This window comes from Apteryx mantelli, chromosome 1 (genome assembly GCF_036417845.1).
Source record: "Apteryx mantelli isolate bAptMan1 chromosome 1, bAptMan1.hap1, whole genome shotgun sequence".
NCBI lineage: Eukaryota > Metazoa > Chordata > Aves > Apterygiformes > Apterygidae > Apteryx > Apteryx mantelli.
The window spans coordinates 132,310,817-132,335,808 of record NC_089978.1 but is presented as its reverse complement, the minus strand read 5'-3'; the positions used below and the strand labels follow the sequence as shown (position 1 = coordinate 132,335,808).

At 40.1% G+C, this 24,992-nt stretch overlaps 1 protein-coding gene across 2 annotated transcripts in view; it reads left to right on the top strand.

The window, feature by feature from the left end:
• The window catches only part of GSK3B (glycogen synthase kinase 3 beta), a 156,572-nt gene that overhangs the window by 66,100 nt on the left and 65,480 nt on the right, over window positions 1-24,992 (top strand). For both annotated transcript variants that reach the window (XM_067302234.1, XM_067302233.1), the window contains exon 3: window positions 16,487-16,570. In XM_067302234.1, the coding sequence (XP_067158335.1) occupies window positions 16,487-16,570 (84 nt within the window). The remainder of the gene's footprint in view (window positions 1-16,486; window positions 16,571-24,992) is intronic.

Below are 24,992 nucleotides of genomic sequence, written 5' to 3'. Positions count from 1 at the left end.
TTACTGTGGTAGCTATGCCCTTTAAGGGAAAAAAGGGAGTAACTGATGAAACGTGAGGCACAAGGAGGACAGAAGAGATTCCACCGGCTGCTAAATGGAAACTTCCTTAAGTAGAGAGAGGGGAAAGGTCTCCTCCTTCACTTCACTATCTTGTATAACTACTTGTAGTTCAGCTCTTGGCTTTAAAAAAAAAAACAAAAAAAAACAAAAAAAAACCCCTTGTACATGCTGTCCTTTATTCCTGGATCCTTCCTTGAAGAGGGATAAGATGTTCAGCAAACAAAATGAGGAGAGTTTAAGGAAATGTGAAAATTGGAACAATTTTGATTGTCACTTTGTTGTCTGAGGTGCCCCTGGCATTTTAGACCCAACTGCCATGCTCCTCGTGGGTTTTCAAAGCTGTAAGAAAACAACCATATAATTGCTGGTTGTTTTCTTTGGTACGAAAAATAATATGCACTACCCAGTTCTGCTCTGAAAAGCAGTGGCGAGAGATGACAAAATACTGGAAGAAAGCTATTTTAAGTGTTTTGCCAAGCATCTATCGTGCAGAGACAGAGGCCCTTCAGTGTCTGCAGGGTATATTCCAGAATTAGCAACACTTCTATCTTCCCTGTGCCTTGGCTACTTCCTCTCCTTGCAACAGCTGGGAAAGTGAGACCCGAGTAACAAACAACTCTTTTGAAGGCTGCACAAGAAAATGAATTACTTTTTTTCCAGCTTACATTGCACTTCTTTGAGAGATGCTTCTTGTGTTTTTTGTTCTCCAGAGGTCATTCCCTCACATTGTCTGACTGCATTGTGCAGTGAAATTTGACATACGGTGTCCAAGACTAAATTTAAGGCTGATGGAGATGATGCTGTTTTGTTGGATGACCTTGACTCCTGCACAATCTACTACCAGAAGTAAAACTGGATCTCAATTTTAAGTGGCTTTGTAAGAATTGTCTCGTGTAATGACCCAAAAAAAAGAAATTTTGAGGAAAGGTGCTGAGAAACTTCCTTCTGCTGATGAAAATTCTGCTTGTGGTTGATGCTTTGGTACTATGTTGATACTTGCCTAAAAATATAGGGAGCAATTTCAATAATGAGGTGGTTATGCATTCTTACTGTTTTTTGGAGAGGAGTAAGGAAGGGATCCACTTAAAATCCAGTTCTGCTTCTCTGGACTGAGATATGAGGCGTGTTGTTTATTGTGTTTTTAAATACGTTATGGACTTTTAACTCAATAGAATGCAGTTGTCTTTTTTCAGAGTGGGTTTTTGTTTATGTAGTGCCTGGTATAGTGAACTGGGATGAGTAATCAAGGCTCCTGTGTGTGTCATGATGCAAATAACTGAACAATATATATCCATATTCCATAGTTCTTCTAAAATTTGAAGCCCAGTCTAATTGTTACAGACCCAACAAAGGTGTTCATTTCACCTCTATTAGTGCTGCTCCTTTGAAAGCCTAGCCATTATGATTAGAGTGCTTAGCCCTGAACTAACTAGTCAAAATACAAACATCCAGTCTGAGTCATTGAAGCATAATAATACATATGTAAAAGAACAGCTGGGTCTAATTTTGATTTTTATTCAAGTGGCTCTCTGATGCCATAGATAGCTAGAGTCTACTTCCCTTCTTTTTTCCCTCTAGAGTTTATCAAATGAGAATGAAGACAGAATATCTAACTTGATGCCTTTTAGAGATCCATCTACTTCTGTTATTCATTTGAAGATTTCTTAGTGCTGTTTATCGGACTGAGTTTGCAGGCTCTTGTGCATTCATCTTGGTTTAATGTCACCGGACAAATGAGTCATAAATATTGTACCAAGTTTTGGGGACTTGAAAACAGACATCCCATTTATACCAGCTGACTGTAACAGTGCAAAGATGTTGGCTGAATGTGAATGAAATCATCTGTTGTGGACTGGTCCCTGAAATGGGGCAGTGTAACTTTTCAGGGTGTTTTGGTGACACAGGAATGCTTCCTGAGCTCTTAAGCTTTGCTGGTTACCAGTTCTGTTGCTCTCAGGGTAAGTGTACAGAGGAGATTTTTTTTTTTTCTTTACATTTTGAATGTAGAATTTCATAGTGGATATTCTTGTTGCCTGTTTGAACCCAGCAAGGCACCTTGGTGGAAAAGTTTGGCTTTACTGGTTAATAATGGAGGAAACTTAAAAAAGATGTGTTGATGACTCTTTTTAGAATGGGAGTGAACAGTTAATGTGCAAGTGTGGAAGTTGGCACTCTGGAGCTTGCTGTTTCCAACATGGTGCATGGGCTAGAGGCAGTGTCTTATGTGGATGGACTTCCATCTGCTTTCTGTTCGTGGCCAATGTGCTCACACATTTCAAATTAAGTCGGACAGTGAGCAACAGGAAGGAGGGCAGGAAATCTGATTTTTCAAGAATTCCCCCAGATAAGGGTGAATATTTAATCTTTTTCTTTCTGGTATTGTGCTGGACATGCTTTATAAGTAGTAGGCAATTTTGAGTTATAAAATTGGAAGATGGTAAGAGTTGATGATTCCTCTTTGAGACAATGACACTAAAAATTCCATAGACGGGAGAGTGGGAAAAAAAATGTTTTCTTTCTAGGCTGGGCTCTTCTGCAAGTGCAACATCATGGTAAGCTGGACTAGAATTGTGTGTGAGAGAGACCTGGAGCTTCCTTGATTACACTAGAGTTATTAGCACCATTCAGTTGTCATGAGATGTCTGCAAAAAGCAGAAGCATAAGAGAATGTGAAATTGAAATTCTTTCTCCAGTGTGCTGAAAACCACAGTAAGTGTTTGGAGTCAGCATTTGAAGAGCCAGAGCAAATAGTCAAGAACTAGATATAAGGCATACCCCCCCCCCAAAAAAAAAAAAAAAAAAAAGTCAGCATAACTTGGGAAAGGGCAGAAAAGCATATACTTTGCAGATAATGCAATTGATTTCCTGGTAGGCAATGACTTTGCTTCTGTAACTGTGCGCATCAGACATAAAGGTTATCCACATTCATAGTGCTTGGATAGGGCTAACAAATCGAGTAGGACCAATAAGTAGCATGAGACAGAGGAAAACTAGGGCAAGTTGAGGATTGCGTGGAGGGTTGGAGGCATAACAGAGTCTGTGTACTCATTGAGCAATTTCAGTGGCAGCATGAAGGCCATCAATTAACTGGAAGGATAAATAGTGCAAGGACACTTGTTTTGAGCCCACCTGATGTGTATCTCTTGGAAAGGGTCAGCCTTGCTAGTGGGAACATCCTGTACCCAGTGCGACTGCACAGCTCCATGTGCAGGTGGTAGGAAAAAGTCCCTTCCTGTTGGAGCCCTGAGCTGTGGCATCCAGTCCTACTGGCTTGTCTACATGGATCTACGTATGGATAATGAATCTGTAGGTGACTTCTTGAGTACGTTAAGTGCTTTCAAAGGGAACTGTGTTAAATTGAGGTCCTTCTGAATTCAGTTGTCCACCCAAACTCCATTGGAAGTTTAACTGATTCATCTTCAAAATTTATTTGAATTAAATTTTTCTGGATGTAAATATAGCTTAAGATATTGTGGCTCTGACTTAATCTAAGCTTGTGTGCTGTAAACACTAAGCAGTGTGGGGAGCAATACCATCTTTCCTACTTAAGCAGAGAGCATCGTGTCCTCAGCAGGAAGTCATTTTTCAATATTTTGTGCTGACTGAATTTTGAATGATGAAGAGTCTTAAGACTTTGATGCATGGAACTCAATTTTAACAAAATGTGTAAAACCATCATTCACTGGTCTGGCGGAAAAAATGAATTCAACTCTGAAGACATAGTCCTGTTGGAATATGATGCAGCAGATTGTACTTCTGTGGGGTTTTAGTGAACATGTTGGTGCTCAGTGCTGCTGTCGGTGGGAGCTATCCTGAGAGCTTCTCTGCTAGAAGCTCTGTCTTTTCTGGCTGTAAAGAGCAACGCTGCAAACCTGTTCACGTTCCAGTGACTGATTCTAATCTGAAAAGACCAACTCTGGTTAGATAAAGAAATGAAGCTGCTAACATTCAATCTGTGGTCTCTTCACCTCTGGTATTGGACTCCTATATAGCATGCTCATTCTCAAGCACTAGTCTTTAGCAGCCATAGCTCTTATGTCATAAGCTACCGTAAAATAGAGCTTCTGTTGCTTAGAATTGTATTAAATTATTGCCAACTGGGTAAACAGGTTTCATATCCTGCTTCCCCACTTCTAAAATACACAATTTTAAGTTATCCCTGAAATAAAATAAAACCTTAAGGGACTTTGAGACTGGTTACATTTACATTGGCTTGTAGTTGTTGGGGGGGGGGGGGGTCCATTCTTGTATTTAACTTGTGTCAGTATAAAATAGCTGTTTTCTTGTGTACTGAAACTAATGAAAGAAATTTTTTTGCCTCTCAGTAACAGCCAGAATCCATCTTGACACATGTATGCTTTGTCTCAATGTATTTGCCCTCATGTGCAACAGCTCTGACCGTAGAATAAAGCTGTAATGGCCCTGAGCCCAACCAGAAGGTAATGAGAAGTGGACTGTGGCCGCAGGACTGAAGGGGAATAATGACAAATCCCTGTTTCAACCTCAGTTAGGCTGGTGTGCACTCAGTGAAAATAGTCCTAGATATCGTCTAGAGGAAGGAAGGGAGAGACATGAAAGAATGTCCATTTATTGACAGAATTTTTGAACAAGGGCAATACTTCCCTGAGATCAGATATCATTTTCATTAGTTCCTGTAATAATTGTGGTGATCCTGCTTGTGTTGCAGAGGAGAAACTGGGCTTAAGCAGATGCAAAGGCTGTGTAGGTAACATGGTTCCCTAATGCAGACTCTGTTACTTGACCTAGATAGTCATTTCATGCTGCTTTTGAAGGCAGTTGATTTTTAGAAAAATGTTCAAATGTGGGTGCATCCTCTTTGCTGCTGTACCTCTTAGGAAGATCATACAATGTTTTCTGTATCTGGTAAAGACTTGCCATAGAGAAAAAACCTGTGGGAGGTGCCAATCCAGACTGAATTCAGTGCCTTTGTGGTGTCTCATGGATTTGTTAAATAATGCCTAAGCCATCTTTTCAGAGGTGCTGCAGAACAAGGTAGCCCCTAACATCTAGGCCAACAAGGGGTGTTGCATTTGATAAAGATGAGAGGTAGATTTTATCAGTTTCAAGAGGCCATAAACTAAATTTTGTTGTTACTAATCTAAATATTACCACCTTGCTTGTTCTTATGTATTATTTCTCAAAAACCAAGAAAATGGTGGGAAGAGAAGGAGGTTGCTCTACAGTTTTTTCGTCTCTCTCCTGCTCTGATATTGAAGGTTAATGTATCCAGCAGAGTGTTAAAGGCTCGAGGAAAAAAGCATAGAGATACACTGTTGCATTCGGATCTGGAAACTGTTATTTGTGATCATCTTGATTGCTTTAGCTAATAGCAGACTGGTGGTTTAAAATCTCTTTTAGTCTTTCAAGTCTTCCTCTTTCTGAATAGATTTTTGTCTTTCAAAGGCATATCTTGGCGTTGCTAAAACGGGTAGGATTTACCTGTAGAGTGAAAGGCAAGTTCCTTCCTTGTGGAGCACTGGTTTAGCAGTCCTTGAAAGGCTTCTGATGTCACTGGAAGCTATCAAGTGTTCAGGAGATGCTTTCTAGCTTTTTCAGGGAGATTAGTCAGGGTCCTTCTTCAGAAACTTAATTTGTGGGTTAAAATGGTTCTAGCTTGTTTTGCTGCTGGGATGTCACCAGTTTCCTGTGTTTCTAATACTTCTGAATATATGTAGCTTTTTGAACCCAGAGCAGAAATACTTTACCATTTCTTCCATCTAGCCAGAGCTATATGTGTTCTGCCTAATTGTGCATACTGTGAATTTGGCGCAAATACATTTCATGCTTTGGGAGATCAAGCAGGCCCGGTGGTGAGAAATTTGCTAGCACGCAGGGGATTCTTGGCTTGTCTAGGCAAGACTGTCTAATGTGCTTACCTGTCAGGTTTGTGCGATACCTTGGGCTGGGGCAGGTGTTCTGTCTGCCTCGGTTATCTCACATTCCATTTCCTGGTGTGATTTCTAAAATACAGACAATGGGGGTTTTACATCTGTTTATATAAAGGATGCAGGACAGAAGAGCTCAGTTTTGTTTTTGGTATGTGTGAACATTTATGGTCCCATTGATCTCTCTCATGTATATTTATGATTACTCAGTATTTCAGAATACTGAATTGGGCAGAGGAGAACAAATGTAATAACTTCCTAGAAAAACAGTGGTTTATGTGGCTTGTTCTGTGTGACAGAAGTAGATGCAACTGCCTTTCAACAGGACAGCATTATAAAGTGCTCTGACTGTGAGAGAAGACCATTCAGTCTGTTTCTGCAGTTCCTCACCTTGTTTACTGTTCCTCACCTTATTTCCCCTATGTAACAAATAAGGCAACGGTCCCAAGACAAGCGTCCTGCCACTACACAGCTCCAGCTGATCCCCATGGCATCTGTTGCGTGTTGTATGCACTGGGAGTCCTGCAGGTCGTCCTCTAGTCAGGACTACATCATGTGTATGTGTGCAAAGGTTGGGTTGAGGTTGCACAGGAAATGCAGTATCAAAAGCTGGGAATAGTGTTACCGACTTTCCTGTCTTGCCTCTCTCCTCAGATTTTTATTTCTGTGATTTTTTTTTTCTTCTATAGCCTCTCTTTGTCAACAGTCCCTGCACAGGTTTTTCTCTTGCCTCATGGCATTTTTTCCATGTTCTTGCTTGGCTTCCAGTCCCTGCAGTCCCAGCTGGTGCTCTTAATCTCCCCCATCCTCTCTGACTACTTTGTTCCTCTCAACTTCTGTTGTAGAATAAGGAGTGGGAGTTTTGGCAAGACTGAAGAGGAAAGGCCCCGTCTTTCAGTTCTTTGTCCTTGGTGCAGCAGCAAACAACAACAAGGTGTTGAAGGAAGAGCCCCAGTGTATCTTTGGGAAGCTGAGCGACTCTGGAGAGGCCTTGGTGGATAGCTGGGTTATCGGGAGGGAGCAACAACACGGTTTTGGCAGTTGCAGCCTTTGGAAAAGTAGCCATTATATTAAACTCTTTCTCAAGAGTTTGTTTGGAGCCTTCTAATAAATTGGGTAAAAATAACTCTCATAGAGATGGGAAAGGCACAACCCTAGCACAAGTGATGTCTTTCTCCTGAGAATGAAGGCAGTGGCAGGTGGAGCAGCTGTCACACTGTCCCTGCCATGGAAACTCCTGCACAGCTGGTGCAGCTCTTGAACTGTCACAGGGTGCAGCCCCGGGTATGCGGTGAACTCAACCCTGTGCTTTGGGCTGTAAGCTGGAAAATCAGGTGGTGTCTCATGAGCCGCTCAGATGTCCTAGCTGCAGGGGCATAAGCTGGAATGGAAGGGTGGGCAGCTAGGTGTGGAGAACGGCTGTTACCCTGTGAATTCGAGCTGCTGATGGTCAGGAATCGGGGCCTGTAGGCTGACTCTCGTTGCAACACGTTCCTAAGATGCTGGTTGTGACATTTACCCTGGGGTAGGCTTAAATTTGTCCTGTCATAGTTAGAAAAGGGAGCAATGGAGTCAATAACATTCTTAGATGTTTGCAGATATTAGAGGCAGAAGGGCTGAGCTTCACTGGGATTAGATAGTCACTGGTCTGTGCTGTTCTAGCTTGTGGAGCTGGCTCTTGTGAAATTCTTGTCATAAAAGCCAGACTTTACTGTGCAAATAGTTACTAAAACTTACTCTGCTTGTCCTTACTGTTTCTTTGGGGGGAATTTAGGCTAGAAGTGAATGTGAAGATTTCCTAATCTTTTTATTTCAGTGCTGCGACAGCCTTTAGCCTGAGGAAAACAGTTCTTGAAAATGTGACAGTGTTCAAAAGGTGCCAATGCTGACCGAGGAAAAAAACTTCAGAGCAGCAAGTCTGATAACCCGTTTTACTAAAAGTGAACACTGATTCTTCTAGTAGCTTATAGTGGATTTGTACTTTGACATAGCTGGCTTTTCCTTTTAAGTCTTGTGATAAATTTCTTGCATCTAGCAAAAGGTCAACTGGTGAAATTATTTTACAGTTACAGGAGGAATGTGCTGCTGCCTTTTAATATGAAAATACCTCTTTGGGGAAGCTTAGATTGCTTTTATATATAAAACCATGAAGACTTAATTTTGACATGTTTTTATAAACACATGTCGCTACTATCTAAAATTTGGCAGGGTATTTACCGTCTCATACAGGCTTATCTCAGGCCTGGGATTCACACATGGTGGTTTTAAAACATAGTGATACCTGCTTATGACCAACTTACATAAACTGGGGGTGGGGAACCCTCCAGGAATTTGGGGAGAAGAGCTTTTTGTATATGGGCCTAAGGTAAGGAATCTAAGTCCATATTTAAACTTCCCTGCTGGAGTTGTGACCTGATTTCCCCCACCCCAGCTCTGAATCCTCAGAGGAGCAGTGTAGCCAGTGTCCCTTTGAATTCAGCAGGAAATGTTTAACCTTTTAAAAGCTAGGTCATTTGGGAGCTCATTATAAAGACTCCTTCTTATGAAAGATTTAATTTTGCTTGGCAAATAATCATGTGCAGGCAGTGTATCGTAATTCCACTTGCCAGTTACACTTCCTCATTGTGCCCTGGTCAGAGACTTCACCCACTGCTTCCCTTCTTGTGTCTTTATACTTGAATGCTTCCTCAGAGCTCTTAGGGAGGTAGAAGTTTTCATCTGGATTGAAATTAAAACCCCTAATGACTTCTAGTATCTGACATCTTTGTGTCATGCAGAAATATTCCTGAGACTGATGAATGAATAAACATAGGAGGAAACACTTATCTGCTCTCTAAAAACAAATTTTTTTGAGTGCAAGGAGAATTCTTGTTTGCAACTCCTTTGAAATCTTTCTGCATGAAATATCTGCTGCATCGTATGTAAGAAGAGAAGGCCAAGAGTAATAAAGCATTTCATTAATGTTTAATAACATAGTGATTAGCAACTCGGCAAATGACTTATGCCCGTGGGAGATTGGAACTTATTTGATTAATAGATTAATTGCAACCTGTTCCTGTTGTGATTGCAGGTGTAAGTTTCTGTGGATGTTGCAGACTCCCTGAGGACTGATATTATAGGCATACTTATACTTTCTTCCTTCCTGCCAGTTGAAGAGTTAAAAATCAAAATATGAGAAAAATCCATATGCTGCTTCTGCAAAAGAAAACTGATTTTTACTGTAAGGATTTTTTGCCAGAGATCCTCTGTGCTGCCTCTGAAGAAGAATGGCTGTTATCTCTGAAAGCATAGGATTGCCTTTTAGAGAAGACTTTTTCTTTCAATTATTCTCCTTTCTACACTTTCTTTTTCCAGTGTTATGTTGGACTTGAATCATCCTTCTGGGTTTCAGATGTAGTTCTGTTTCTCTAGTTTTTGTCTTGGGTACACTGTAATTCCTGCTGCATCTGGAATCACCTTTGGCACAGCACAATAGAAGCTACAGAACTGGAATTTAGAACTGAGCTGTTTGTCAAGTCACAGTATTTGAAACAACCACTTGAAAATGATTAATTGAATTTCAGGTTGTGGTCTAAAAGTGACATGATGCTGTAAATCAATTTGTGTTCCAAGTTTAGTCTCCTGCTTCCTGAGCTGGCAGGAATTTAGACATGGTATTAAGTCTCTGAGAGGCTCTCAAACTCCATTTCCATTCAAAGAGGCTGCAATGAGCAAACTAAGAATTTGGCTTCGACCCTTCAATTAACTCTTGAGATATAGGGAGGAAATGAAAGCAGAGTCAGAGTTTTTCCTCTGTTCCCCTGAAGGATTGGGGCTTACTCTGTGTCCTTTTAGGAACAAAAATAAGCCGCTTCTTTTTCCGGTTATAGGAAAGATTGTGTGTAAGTTCCATATTAAGCTGAAGTTTTCTCACTAGGGACTGTGTCGTGCATTGGCAAGAGCAGACTGGAGGTGACATAACACGGTGCTTTCTATCTCTGACTGTTGGCAGTGGGAGGAGGTATATTGGGGAATAGTAGTAAGTTCCCAGCAGGTGGTCCCCCTTGTGAAAAAAAATGTAATGTCTGAGGTTACTGGAGGGCGGTAATACAAAAAATGAATTTACAGAGTGACAAAAAGGTGTGTGTTCATGCGGCAGTTTTTCATCCAGCATGCCTTTCTGACAGCTCTCATGTCACTGTGTGGTTGGGGTTTAAATCTAACTCTTAAGGGGTTAATAAAAACTAGCCATATTTAAGGTAACCCTTTAACTTTTTGCTTCGCTCACTCTTCTAGAATTTAGTTTTGAGCATGTGCTTCCTCTCACTGCCCCTTTCCTCTCTTTAATTTCAGCTGAGCCATCATAAATCACTGTTTTGTGTGTTGGCAGCTCACTGCTGCCTCCACCTACGCTTGCCTGAAGCCTGTGCCTTGGCCTGGCCAGGGATCTGGCCAACTGTGCTGCGCCCACTGACCTCGAAAGGCAGACCATCGCTGCCGCCTCAGTCTGAGCCGAGGCTTATTTCTCTGATCTGTGCCCATGCCAGGGCTGAAGGTCGCTGTGCGCAGTAATAAATTTTTGACTGGAATATAGCTGACACACATAGTTTGTGCATCTAACTCTTTTGGGGCGTTTGGCATTAACAGTTTTCAGGCCAACGTTTCGAATAACGTTTTCCTCTGCAGCCCTGCCATATCTCTCAATCTTTTGTTGCTTCTAGGGTCTTAATTAACAGATCTTTTTCATGAGAACAAATACTGGAAAGTTTGGCCTTGTTGTGGAATTCGGTAGTGAAAAGAAGTGGCTTTTGGAGCCTTTGCATTGCTTTTAGTTATGTAGTAGTATGGAGTGTGATGTAAACCTGCGCGTCACTGAGTTTCATGGAGACGCATGCATAAACATTCAGTACCGTCCTTTCTGCTGGATCTCTGCTCCGCTTTCTCTGCTGGTCACGCTTGCATGACACATGTGAATTCATCATTTTAATTTCATGCAAGTACTTAACGTTTGGGTTTTCCCTTTTATGAAGATTTGGGCTTCCTGGAAGAGGTGGAAGTAATGTGTGTGCATGTGTTTTGGGGGCGTGGGGGTATTTAAAGCAGCAAGTTTATGCTGTAAACTGCTGATAACTGTCATTGTTTTCTCTTTTTTTTCCCTTAGGGAAGCCCTGAACATAAACACTGTACTAATTAGTATCATATCTGTGTCTTGAACCTTTTTGATGATGAATGTCATCATGCTTTTACAAACACTAATCCCCAAAGCTGCTTCTGTGTACATTCATTGCAGAAGTTGGAGCAGGACACAAGTGTCTGGACTCTGACCTGTGTTTTAGGCCTGCTGGGCTGCCAGTATTTAACAGTCATAAATGGACTGGCACTAACTTGGATGACGGCCATTGTGGCATTATAGCTCTTAGTGTATCATAAATACTGATATTTAATAAATAGTGTTCTTTTGTTGGTATTGTCCTGTATTTCTGGATTGAAGATTATGATTGTATGAGTTTGAGACTAACTGGTTTGGGCTCGCTAACGTGTTTGATTTTTGAGGTCTTCTCACTTAGTGGGATTTACGAGTCTCTGCTGAAAACGGAAACTTTTCTAGCTTAGCAATCGGCTGGTGTTGGAAATATGCCATGACTGGGGGGAAGAGGGGAATTAGTAATTTGACTAGATCCAAGCCTCAAATGTAAAAGAGGAGAACTGTGATCAGTGTTGACATTTATGTCTGCTTGAAATTGCTTGCCTACAAAATGGGCTTTTCATGGGTGGCTAGCCATTGATGACTGGTATGGGCAGGTTCCCAGATCAGGCCTCTGTAGTTAAGACCTACTTTTGCATTTCTTTTTCCCCCAAACACTGGTTTATTTCAGTGATAGCTTGGGGCAAATACATAAAAACGTAGGAATTAGGCTTTACTCTGTAAAATTACTGAATTATCTTGTATCTGTGGAAGGAGGCTGGGTTTGTGAGCCAGAGAATAGTTGCTATAATTCTTTTGGTGTCAGAGAACAAGGCAATGTTAAAATTAGCCTTGTGATTAGCTGTGTTTGAAATACATATTTGGAGGTATAGTTCAGGCAACTTCAGGGATTTTTAGAGAAGATATGGTGCAGCTTTTCTTTTTATAGTCTGTCCTGCTAAGCTTATGATAAACCAGACATTAGGATTGGAGCTTTACTAATGATATTAGTGGAAAATAGGCTGATCTTGATGATTCGACTATGTCTTGGTAACCTGTCTGGTGCTATTTCTGTACCACAGGCAGTTTATGTGGAGTATGACAGCTTCTACTGTGGTCCGGAGCATTTTGTCTTAGTGTATCTCTCAAAGTTGAGCCTAGGAGATGTGCCTTAAGTGTTGTGTAATGAACCACCTCTGCCAGGCTTAAGCATGGCTGCCGGAGATCGTCCTGAAAGTCCTCTGTCAGCACAGGACTGCTGCCTTGTGCTTGGAGTCCGGCCTTTTCCTTGTGCTGGGAAATGGTCAGGAACTGCTTTAAATCTCTCAAGGTCTCAGTCTGAACTGGTTCCCTTGGCTCGGCATTGCAGAGGGTGAATGTGGGTGAGTGGAAGTGAGTAGTCATTCAGGCTTTTCTAATGGAAGTAGGAAAAAAAAACAGAACAAACTGCTTGCTTCATCTTTGCCCCCCTGCTTTCTGGTGGAAACCAGTTCCTTCCCCCCTGTCCCAGCTTGTCCCTGAGGGAGAGCTGTACTGAGGAAGATGAAACATGGTAGAATGGAGAAAATGATGATAGAAGCAGAAGAGAAGAAGTAACTGTGAACATGCCATGTACAAGAGGAGGATGACTGTGTATGCAGAGAAATTTGGCTGCACTTGCGCTGCTGCTGTCCATCTGTAAGGTGGTTCTCCTAGTCTGCAATGGCAGGTTATGATGGTAAGACAGATACTGCTTGCTTGTTTCAACTGCAGCTTGAGCACAGTTGTGAAGAGTTGGGGTAACCTATCTGTTCGTAGTCCTTTTGGCTTTGCTCATCCCTAAAGAACGTGTGCTTTAGGAGCTCTTTCAATATAAACTGAAGTCTGCTGGATTGACTCTTGTGGCAAGACTGGTGGCGACGGGTAATGCTTTCTTCAGTGCTTACTGGCCCCAAAATTCTCCTTTGGTATGAAAACTAAACCTTTCCCTTCCTGTGAATGGATGGGGGAAGGAGAAGAGTAATTTCCCCTTTGAATCTGACTTTTCACCCATGTCACTCTGCTCTGGGAAGACAGAAATGATGAGTTAAGGATAAGCAAAAGCTTTGTGTTTTCATCCACCCTGTATTTTGATCATGCACTGTCAGCCTTTCTAATCAGCATGTTTTGAAATGGTTTTAGTTTGCATTATATTTAGACATGCATTTTATCTGTTGTACTCAATGTAGGACATCTGTCACTGTTCTCGTTAGTTGGGCTCCCAGTTTATATTCTGATTCCCCCCCCCGCAATGCATTTGTGCACTAGTAAGTAATAGCCCACATTATAACATGAAATGGCTGTTATCTATTTAAGCTGTGCTCAGGGAAATATGTAGTAAAGTGAGGATAGTTGGAAGTATTAATTTGAGAAAAGTGAGTTTTTAAAACCATCAGCCTGTTATATTTAACTTCAGTAGCTGTTCTTCCTGCCACAACATTCAACTCTAGCTCTGCTACTGTTTGGGTATTTCCAATAGGAACTCCCCCAGGAAGCGGTGATTAAATATCAGCCTGGTTTTAACTTGACTAAGATGACAATTTTAATTTATTTCATTCTGTATCGTTCTAGGATGTAACATGTAGGTTACTGTGTAACTAGTTGATGAGCTCCCCCTGATATTACCTCCCATTGAAGCAGTGTTTCTGAAGCTGCAGCAGATGGTCAGGGTAAGAGCCTAAGGAGATGGATCAGAGTGGAAAGCATCAAAGTGGGCACAGATTGTGCTTATGCTAGAATGAGATACCAGAGTATAAATATAACTTCAGCCTGGCGTTAGAATAACTTCTGCTGACTTTTTTTTCCAGCATATCCAATCAGGGTATACATACTATCTTAAGAACATGAAGTGATAACTTGAGTTACAGCGTATATGTGTATTTTAAAGAGCTAGTAGAGATATTGCTAAAATAATATTTACACATTCATGCTCAGTACGTTCACGTTTCTTTCAGTAATTACCTGAGATAAAAGGTATTATTCCCATTTTACAGCTAGCGGGAAGAAGGGAGGAAGAAATTATTTGCCCTTGGTGGTACAATGAATTGCTGGTAGATTTGGATTTAGGTAGTGGAACTTCCTGTATTACTTTTGGTCTTGTAGTAATAGTGTTAAGTACTATAAAAGGCAATTGCAGAAATTAGTCTCCTGTCATGATAAGCAATTCAGTGGCTGATAGGCATCCATAATGCAGCTCACTAGTAAAAATCTGTATTGTACCACAAATTGTGCCATGCATCACAAGAAGCCCAACCACAGCTCTCAAAACAGACTCCTTTTTGATGGTGTTTAATAAAGAATGGATAAGTGAAGAATATGTAAACTCCCTTTTTGATCTGATCACTTTTCCTCATTGGAAATCAGATGTGTTGATGAGATTGTGATGAAGCCTGTAGTCCTCTTTCACAAATTCACCCCACTGTATTTTGGGAGATGAATGAAAGCCTAAAAGATCTCTCCATGATTTCCTTTACTTTCTCTCTTCATCCTTCAGGCAATTAGCAGTGTTTTACCCCCCCTCTCCAAATATACATTAAAAAAATAGACTCAAACCGCAAGGACAGAATGGGCTTCTCTCGGTGTGCACCCAACAGACGTGGGCTTTGATCAGCTTGGGAGCCAGGCAGCCTCCAGGAAGGAGTTTTACTCTCTTTAGCTACAGGCTGGATAACTGCCAACTGATAATTGTGTGAGATGTCACTCATGTTTGTAAAGAGCTGGATAATGCTAAAGTTTGGTTTTTTTTGGTCAGCTGGTGGCAAGGATGATAGGATTAATGATACAGCATCCTATCTAGCACCTCTTATTTAAGGCTACATGGCTTAGAAGAATCAAAAGCAGAGTTTGTGATCATGTCTGCATTAGAAGCTCGGTGCGGTTCTTGCAGAGTTCCTTAAGCTTTAATAGTAGTGATAGGCACTGTATATGAACCCTGATACACAGAATATGAAATCCACATTTCAACAGCAGCACCTCACACAGGAGGTGCTATCTTGGTGTGTTTAAGTATGAAAATGTGTGGTAGCTAAACACTTTTCCAAACTTTCTTGAAGTTAGTCAGAGTTAATGATGCTAGCGGAACTGGTGTATTGCTGGTCCTAGCTGGTTGGGACGTATAGCTAGCAACCCTGTGAGCCAAGTAAAAGTTGGAATACCTTTCATTTTTAAAGCTGCAGATTGTATAGTGATTGAGCAATGAAGGATAGCGAGGTGTAAATGTAACTGTAGGAGAAGGGGAGTTTCCTAGTGGCGGTTGTGGAATAAAGTATAACAAACAGCAGTGCTGATTTTACTTGTTTTTATTCATAGCTGCAATTCAGTGCTTCACTCATTTTTTTTATCTGTTAGGCCATAAGCTCCCTAATTTGTTTAGGGCTTAGTTACAGTGGGGATCCCAGGAAAGCCCCCACTTCATTATGCATTTAATAAAGTCGCTTGGTTTTAACAGCTTTTTCAGATTGATGCAAAACAGGAAAGCAGCACTGTTATTCTGCCTGTCTAAATCTAGTTAAGCTTTGGTTGAACAGAAATAAGAATCAAGATCCCTTCTTCTCCATTTTGGGAGTTCTTTGTTGGCATTGCAATGAGAACGATACAGGAAACAACCTTCCATCACAAGCCTGCTTTGCGAGGTGGGGGGCAAGGTGTGTAGGCGGAAATGGTGTCACTTTGAAGTATTTACAGCAATTTAAAGCAGAAAACAGATATTTTTGGAGCTTTTAGAGATTTTTGTCAAAAAAGATGAAAGAAAACACTTTTTAAAAACTACTTTTGTATCCTCTTGTTCAGCTTGCACCAAATCAACCCGAAAAATCCAAACATGATGGTCTATATTGCTTTTGTGATTTCAGACACATTTTTAAAATAAAGGTTTAAAACACCTATGAGAATTAAACTCTCCATAGGTTTGCTTTTACATTATTTACATTATTTTTACATTATTCAGATGGAAAGAATGCTAGCTCTTTTGACAGATGTCTTGTATTATTGCAAGATCAGAAAGTAAAAATGGAAAGCTAACGTCTTGCCTCTTGTTTCTGAAACTTGGTAATATAATTAGGTAATTTTTGGATTTTCTGCAATGGATTTGTGGTCCTTTATTCTGGGGAGAAATGCACTCAAAGGTGTAGATGCTCTCAATGGTGAAGAAATTGGAAGAGAGGCTAATACACAAGTGATTCTTTCAGTAAGAAAGCTGTTGCCCCTTCCTCTTCAGCTTCCAATTGTTCTTTGATTCCCTAGTTTTGCCAAATCCGGTATCTGTATATTAAAGTGTCCATTACAGCCCTCTTCTTGAGAAAAGAGTTTTCCTAATTGTTTGCTTTTCTCTTTGTTTCAGAACCGAGAGCTCCAGATCATGAGAAAGTTGGATCATTGTAACATTGTCCGATTGCGTTACTTCTTCTACTCCAGTGGAGAGAAGGTAAGTTAGAAATAAATGAAAAACAGGAAAATGCCTCTCAGTAACCATCTGGGGTATACTGAACCTGTTTGAACTTTCAGAGACAACAAAGTGTGAAAACAATAGACATCATAATATTGGGAAAATGATGTAATGGTGCCCAACAGATCATGTTGGAGCAGATCTTTTTCAGTGTGGAAGTGTGCGGTTACTAGTATAATGTAACAAGTCTACAACAGGTTTGGGTACACACAGCCTCTTTTTAAATTTAGTGACGCATGCAGATCTTCATTTGCACATCCTAGCGCTACCTTTACTGAGTAAGGTTAAGACAGCCGCCAGCTACTTGCTGTAGAATCTGGTCAGGAATATATTAACTGGGGCTCAAGTAGGACTTGCAGATTGCATCTCAAAATTCCCCATAATTACAGAAAAAGGAACTTTTCTTGTAAATATCTCTAACTATTCAGTGCTGAAGTTCTAGTCCGTAGGTGTTACTCAAACATATATAAAGTGCAGCTTGTATGATCCTCTGCTGTTATGCTCTCTGCATCCCATTCTCAGGTCAGTATTATCCCTAGCTGCTATCAGACTTGGAATAATTCATTATATAAAAGTCAGGCTCTAGCTAGCTCATTTTTCTTCATGAAGACTGTTGCTAAAATGAAAAGTATTGATATTTCTTCCCTCCACTCGTAATAAGCAGCTAGGACCGCTAACTGGGAACAAAGATGGTGATGCTGGGAATATGAATTAAAAATGTGAATGCATATTGTTTTATTAAAAAAAAATACATATATATATAGAGAGAGAGAGAGAGAGGGAGTGAAATTTCTGAGTGCAAATATATTTCCTATGATTCAGAGTTAAGGACTCTAAATTTATTTGTATATATATATATATTTTTTTTAAGAGCATTACAAACTTGTGTGTTAATGTGAAGCTATAACAGCTGCCTTGTCGATTTATGCATCAGCATTTTAGGAGTCGCAGGTGAATTCAGGATGGAAGAGTCCTCAAGGTGTCATCTAGTGCAAACTCGTGCTCAAAGCAGGGTCATCCATGAAATCAGAGAAGATATTTCTGGCCTATGGGAGTTAGTTTATGCTGTGGGGTGGGGAAATGAGCTAGGTGACCTTCTGAAATTCCTTCTGGTATTTTAAATTTATAATTATAGATATTTATGTAAATTAATTATTAGAACTTTTATATAAACTTTACAATTTTTATAAACAGATAGAATCTTGAATTGCCTTCACATGTGGGTGTACCTGTGTGCACAGTACTCTAAGGACTAAGTATATGAGCTGACAGCAATGGGGAGGATATTAACTGCTGTTGCCAGGTAGTAGATCCACAGAATGGGAAAAGCAGTCCAATTCATGGTCTCTGCCCTGTGTCTCCAGGAGGTAGGTAAGAAGCTGACATCTTTGAGATGGAGCATCAGGGAGCAGGTCACAGCAGGTGTTTGGAGCCCAGCTGGTACCTCTCCGAGAGGCCCTTAGGAGGCCTTGGCCCTATGCCTTGCCCCAGATGGAAATTTTACAAAACCAGGTTTCAGGGATCAAGCAAACTTTTTTTTTTTTAAAAAAGCTAGTTTATAACTTGGCCAGAGTGAAGTAGAATTTCATGCAACGCCAAGGCAGAAGATAAACGTCTTAGGGCTTTTCAATAGTTTCAGAAATTTCTGCAAACAATGGCTGTCTTAAAGCTTCTCAGAACACTGTTGCAGGAATCTTCAATAACAATAGCTTAAGTAAAATTATTTCTGAAATCTTTAACTTGGGGTTGAGCTAGAGACAGGATTTTCCACATGGCTAATTCTTGTCAATGCTACTTCTGTTGAAAAATGCAGTCTTTATCCAAGACAGGTGGATCTTGATGCTTCAGGAAGTAGTTTGATTTTAACTTGTGATACTTCATCTTAATTTTCAGGGTAAATAATAAAATATCTGCTCTTCTCTGTTCACATACTGCAGCCTCTGCTCTCTGCCTTTAAGATTTCCATTTGTACCTTGTTGCAAAATGGGAAAAATGCGAACTAGTCCCTAGGGCAAAAGTGCACCCAGCACAACTTTAGCAGCGTAACTGTTCAGGTTGAAAGGTCTCTTTGCAAGTCTGTACAAAATGATATTGATTTGGCTTGCCAGTATTTCCATGTAGCTGGCCATGTGTGAAGATAACTGCATATTAGTTTGTCTGCTGCTGTTTGGGGAAAGCCCTAAGTAGCAGCAAGTTGAAGCTCTGAAGCTCATCTTCTGGAAAAGAAGAATGAGCTCTCTTCTAACTTTTTGGTCAGTTTGGAAAGCAATAACATTGTTTTGTCTCTGTTACCCTCATAATCCAGCTGACTCTATGGGGAACGGGGGAGAAGAAGAAGAGTATACAGTAGTCTCGTTTGGGTCCCTTCTGATAACCAGAAAGGACATGCAGGAAGCAGTTTCAAATTCAGATACTAGCTATCAAAAGTTTTGTGTAAAGTGATTCCTGAAGCCAAGTCCAGTGAGAAAAACAGTATAAAGATTCTAGGAAGAAAAAGTAGAGGATGCTAGCAGCATAGCAATGAGTGGAGCTTGCCTTTGTTTTCTGTCTTTGAGTTTAATTTTGATATTTAGATGTTAAAAATTCGCCTGCATGAAGGTTTTCATGAAGCCGCTATTGTGTTTGTCCCAGCTAGAGAGTTCCGTGGACTTCTCCCCCCTTACCTGGTACTTGATACCAGTGTCTCTAAGCCCAGAGATTTTTTTTTTTTTTGGCTAATACCTGAGAAGCTTAAATTTGTCTTGATTTCCACGTTCCCCAAAGGGTTTCTCCAAATCCAATTTATTTAAATTGCCTCTGTTTGAAAACTATGTGCCTGAAAATCACTTAGTTCATTTTTAATCAGTAGGCAATTTTGGGTACTAGGCAACCTTAAAACTGCCTTTATTCTAGCAAACCAGGGGTTAAATTCTTGATTACAAGACTGGAAATAGCAGAGAAGAGCATAACATTGAGAAAAACGATTCTAAGTAATGCTAACACTTTGTAGTGAGAGTATTCCTTAGTTGCTTCAAAGCCATAGCTAGTTTGTAGAGGTTGGAGCTGCTCTGGTCCCCTTTCTGGGGGCTCTCCCTGGAATTGCTTCAAGGGTTTGAGCTCCCTGTTTTTTCTTCTTGCCATGAACTCCTTCTCCTCTTTATCTCTCCTCTTCTCTTAAACTTCCTTCCTGCTTTAGGGAAAAACGGTCCGATTTTAGTAACACGGAAGTCTTGAATCAAACATGGCTCGACTGATTTCTTCTCCATTGTTTTCTGTGATTGGGTGACTCCCCCTTTCCTGAGCATCTCTGAATTTAGATTCCTTTGTATTTCTTAATTCAGTCCTTCTCACTTAAATAGCTATCTTGCTGCTTGCTGACAATCCCCAAAATATATTTTATAAATTGTGTCTTGATACACAAACTGTGTCCAGTTTAAGAGAGTTCACAGGGAGCATGTAATATAGATTAACATGACAGTTGACAGATTTGGCATTCAGATTGCTTCTATGAATCATTTCCTTGTCAGTTCATTCTTTTTGCAAGTTTACAGACATTTGTCAGACCTGTTGGATAACTCAAGTCTTTCAAAAGACTCTTCCTTAATGAATTTGCCAAGGTAGATTCCAGTTTCTTTTTTTCTGAGGTTTTATGAGATATCTGATAGCAGGGCACCGATTTTTATAGCTCTAATGTGCTTTTCAGTAGTTCAAAACCTAATTATGACTAGTGGAACGAAATGGAAAGGAAAGAACAACTAAATAATAGATTGATTAGCTTATGGAAAATTCTCTTGATGGAAGTAGTGACAAGTCATATTTCTGTGGTCTGTGGTTTTCTAAGTAATCCTTGAGAAAATGGGCAGGTTCGTGGGGCTAGCCAACTTTTCTGTGTTCAGTGATAGTTTTGGTGTTCTGCTTTGTGTTAAGGTCTTGAACAAGATGCCTTGTTTGCCTGTCAGCTTGCCTCTGGAAGATCAGACCATGTGAGGAAAGCATATTTTTCTGATTTCACTTTTTTGTTACTTTTTCTGATTTCAGAAACTACCTTGCATTGAACAGGAAATATAGATGTAAATGTTGATTTTTGTTTATTTATTTATTTTTTTAAGCATGTGTGCATGGAGGGGATGGTCTTATTACCTGTCCTTTTTAGTCTAACTGTTTTGAGAACCGTTTGAACTATACTCCAAGTGAGAGTAGATGTGCATAAACTGAATATTTTCTTTGATTCCTCTGCTGAGAATATTCTGATATTTTATAGAACTGGTTAACTTTTTTTAGTCAGTGGCTGCTGAATAAAATTATTCAGCTGTGCAAAACCTGACATAAGAGTTCATAATCCCCATTTTTTTCTATTTCAAGTATATATATTTCTTCGTGGTATTTCGTAACTGTTGGATCTTCTTGTGTGGATGTTTTTGTGTTTAATAGTCTGATCGATCCATATCCATGCCTGAAGGAGTAAGAGAGGTCACTGGAGAGATTTGTTCCTGCATCAAATCATATAAAAGTAAAGTAAACACTGTTTTTGTTGAGTAATCGTGTCTCTGCTTATATAACGTTTTTCTCTCTTTAAGGTGGTTTGGTATCCAGAGTAGTCAAAGAAAGCATATATGGAAGCACAAACAGATCACAAAGAGGCAACATGCTGACTTTTATGGAGGCAGAGCTGGCCCTTCTGCATGTTGTAATTGATTTTTAATCCTATTTAGCCTTGTCCATAAGGGCAGGCAGCCAAATTCCATGCAGACTCGGGATGGAAATTTACTCCCATATACTTAGGCTGAAGTTTAAAATAAATATGCAGGTGATAGTGCACAGCGGGTTATAGATGCAGCTCTGTGTAGCTCATTTGCGCTTTGGCAGTGGTGTATTAAACTGCAGTGAAGAGAGATGAAAGAAGGGAATGACTGGTTTGTTTGCAAGTTTGGGCCTTGCTGAATAGTTGGTGTTTCTCCAGGTTCCTTATCCCTGTTAGGAAGACACATGTCCTCCATCTTCAAAGAGGCATGAACGTTACCATCCTTTTTGCAAGGGCGGCCAGATGAGTCCTCATGTAAGGATAATCAGTTCTGTTCCTTGGTAAATGGAATACTTACGGTAGAACTATTTGGTTTCTTTAATGAACTTGTTTAAAAAAAAAAAAAAAAGCTCATACAAAGTGCACAGTTGACAGAGCCTTGAGCTCAATTCTGAAAGGATAGAGCCCATGTGAATGTTTTGCACCAGCCTAGAAATATGCTGAAGGAAGGGCCACCACTGCAGATGAATTTAGTCACTACAATTCATTTCATCCTTGCCAGATCTGCTGTACTGTCAACAAAGGAGCAATTAATGCCAATTATGATGAGGTTTGTGATGTCGGTATCTCTTTAGACCTTGCCTGAGGCCTGCCAAGCTCATGTCAAAAAGGACACCAGTCATCAGGTAGTGATTATCAGTGACTGTTGTTACGGCTAGCAACATGCTGGGAATTTCCTCAGTTGTAGGTGTGAGCAGTCTCTGGTTTTGAATAGGTTGCGTTAATAGAAATGGCAGTTTTGTCTGCTTGCAGTAGGGCTTTGCAAGAACGTAGTGGGCAGCAATGACTAGAAGTGGGAGAGATCCTCAGTGTGGTAGATACATGCAGTGGAAACGGGAAGCTCTGTGATTTCTGTCCAGGTCTATGAACTGTCCAGTATGTCAGATTAGTTGCTTTTATCTTCTCAAGTCATTCTTCCACCAGCTCTCGCCATTTCTTCCATGTTGAGTAGTCCTTAGAAAAGTAGCTTGTATTGTTTGTCCTGAGACAGGTAGAATTTGGACAATTAGTGTATATAACCTTGCCTAGTTTGCTGTCGTGGATATATCCTGATACAGAGATTTCCACGGAGTGTGGAAGTAGTGCACGGGCAAGAAAATAATGGATTTCAAAAAGACTGTTTCTTGTTTATACAACTGGGCATGTAGGACAACTCAGTGATCTCAATATCCATTATTAGTTTTCATTTTCCTACAGATTTATTGCCATCTTATGATGTTGTCTTCGCTTGAGAGCTGTGGTTCAACAATCCACAGGTCACCTGTCTCAAAGATCACAAATCAATCGAACCTTTTAGATGTTGGGAGGCTATGTCTGACTTTCTGTAACAAAATCCTTCAACTTGGAAATACAGCTAAAAGCTTAGGAACTTTAAGGGCATAAAATAGACAAGATAGGCAGGACTTCCCAGCTTCTCTTGGTGCATGGCCATTTTCTTCACTGTAGTCTTATGGAAAGTGGAGGAGGGGAGGTAAACATTAATGAATTTTTTTTTAAGATTAAGAAAAAGGGTTGCATTAGAACACATGGCTTAATGCATCGCCTAATAATGCAGGCTCTTTCACAGACATGAACAAAGATATGCAATGTGAACAACCATTTTAGACTAAGACACAGGAAAGATCTTCAATCTGAGTTATATTGGTAGGCTTGACTCCCATCCTTATGGTGCCCTCACAGCTGAACCAGTAGGCAGTTCATACATCAGACTGTATCATGTTGAAGAGCAATGGGTATTACACAACAGTTTGGAAACTTTTGACTGGTAAGCAGAAGAATAGAAGACTTGGGACAGCTGGAATTTCTGGAATTCAGCCTTGGGGCACTGAGGGAAACGACTTCTACCCAATATTTGCAGTACTGATAGAATATATTTCTATCTTTCCTGAACATTTAAATGTTACTAAAGTTGATTCTTCAACTTCTCTTACACCCGTAAGCTCTGTGCAAAATTTTAGCTGTACATCCCTTACCCAGCCTTTCTTTTGGTGGTAGCCCCACTTCTGTTTTGAAACAGCTATGGCTGTAAAATGCAAGTAAAAACATGCATGTGTGGCCACTGGATGTCACCATTCCTTCATGCAAATAAGGTCAGCTACAGCCTTTTTTTGCATTTTCAAAAATTTCTAGTATATCATGACTGCTAAGTAGTTTGAGTAGGAAGACTGCAAATTCTTGCTTTGTGTTGAAAGCAGTTCCAAAGTCTTTGTATCTTTAAAGTACTATGTCAGCCTTCAAGATAAAAGAAGGAAGGTGGGTCTCTTACTGTGCTTGATAAGAAGGTATGAAATACATGCTGGTAGTCGCTTGAAGCAGAGAAAGTGAAACAACCTTCTTCTTGATTCTAGAGCAAAAACTATGAGTTTGAACCTTATATGTTGTCTAAATCTAGATGGCTAAGCAGTGTGAGAAGCACATCTTCCTAAAAGCCAGCACTATGGTATTTAAGTATCACCATTTGAAAGAAGGCATAATCCACGTGAAATACTAAAATTGGTATTCTGGCGTTGTCTGGCTTTCCAAATCCAAGTTAAATCCTTTAGCACTTTTTGAAACAAGCCTGACATACTAGTAGTCTGTCAATAATGTGTCCATGGGTACACATAGCTTTGAAAAATCCAAGGAATCTTTTTATACAGTAAAGAAAATGTAATCCACTTGAATAAACTGACTGGTTTATTTACCTCGTATAGCCCTAATACTGATGCTGTTGGATAATTTCTATAAGGGGAAGTGCATTCTTTAGGAATATTCCTTAATTCTAGATTTATCTCTGATCTGAGTGCTCTTAGCTTGAATAAGCTGATGAAATGAGTAACTTCAGGGTGCAGTTCTACACTCATGAATTCTTTGAATGCAAAGTTATTTTAAGAAACTCTTGTGTAGTTAATCTCTTAGTTGTGCTCATGCAGCTGCTCACGTGGAGTCTATCTCAAACTGATTCAGTGGAATGATCTGGGTTTAAAGGTTAAAAAAAAACAAACAAAAAACTGCAAAACCCACTGCTACCACCACACTATTACTGACCTGCCAGGAAAAAGAAAACCACAATAAGCGTGTTCATCACTCTTTCCAGAATGCTGACCACTATATTCAGTCACTAGTCTTAGAATCGGGATAGAATTGACAGTTCATGAGAACTTTTAACATCTTATTAGATGCTGACATATTCTTCAGATCCTCTTTCCCTTTGCATTGAATCTGTTAGTTGACATTTATGAACTCACTGGCTTCTGTTGTTGTGTTTGTGACAAATAGATAAGGGAAAGAGTTGTGCTGTGACTGGCTAATGTTGATTGCACTTTTCTATATGCACATTATGTGTAGTGTGTGTATGTGAGATATATGAAAAAAAAAAAAGCCTGTGCATAAAACAAGATTATATAGAAACCACTGTGCATTAATTTTGCAGCCTGTTTAATCTCTGATTTCTGATACAAAGCAAAAAAAAAAAAAAAACCCATAAGCTACCAACAAACTGCGATGGTGCCTGAATTGGTGGTTCCTGAGAGTTCCTGAGTGCTACCAACTGGTTCAGTAACAAGGCCATGGTTATTTTGCTATGGCTCATTTAGATGTTCAGAAGCAGTTTGTGTCAACTGAGGATTTATCCACCAACTG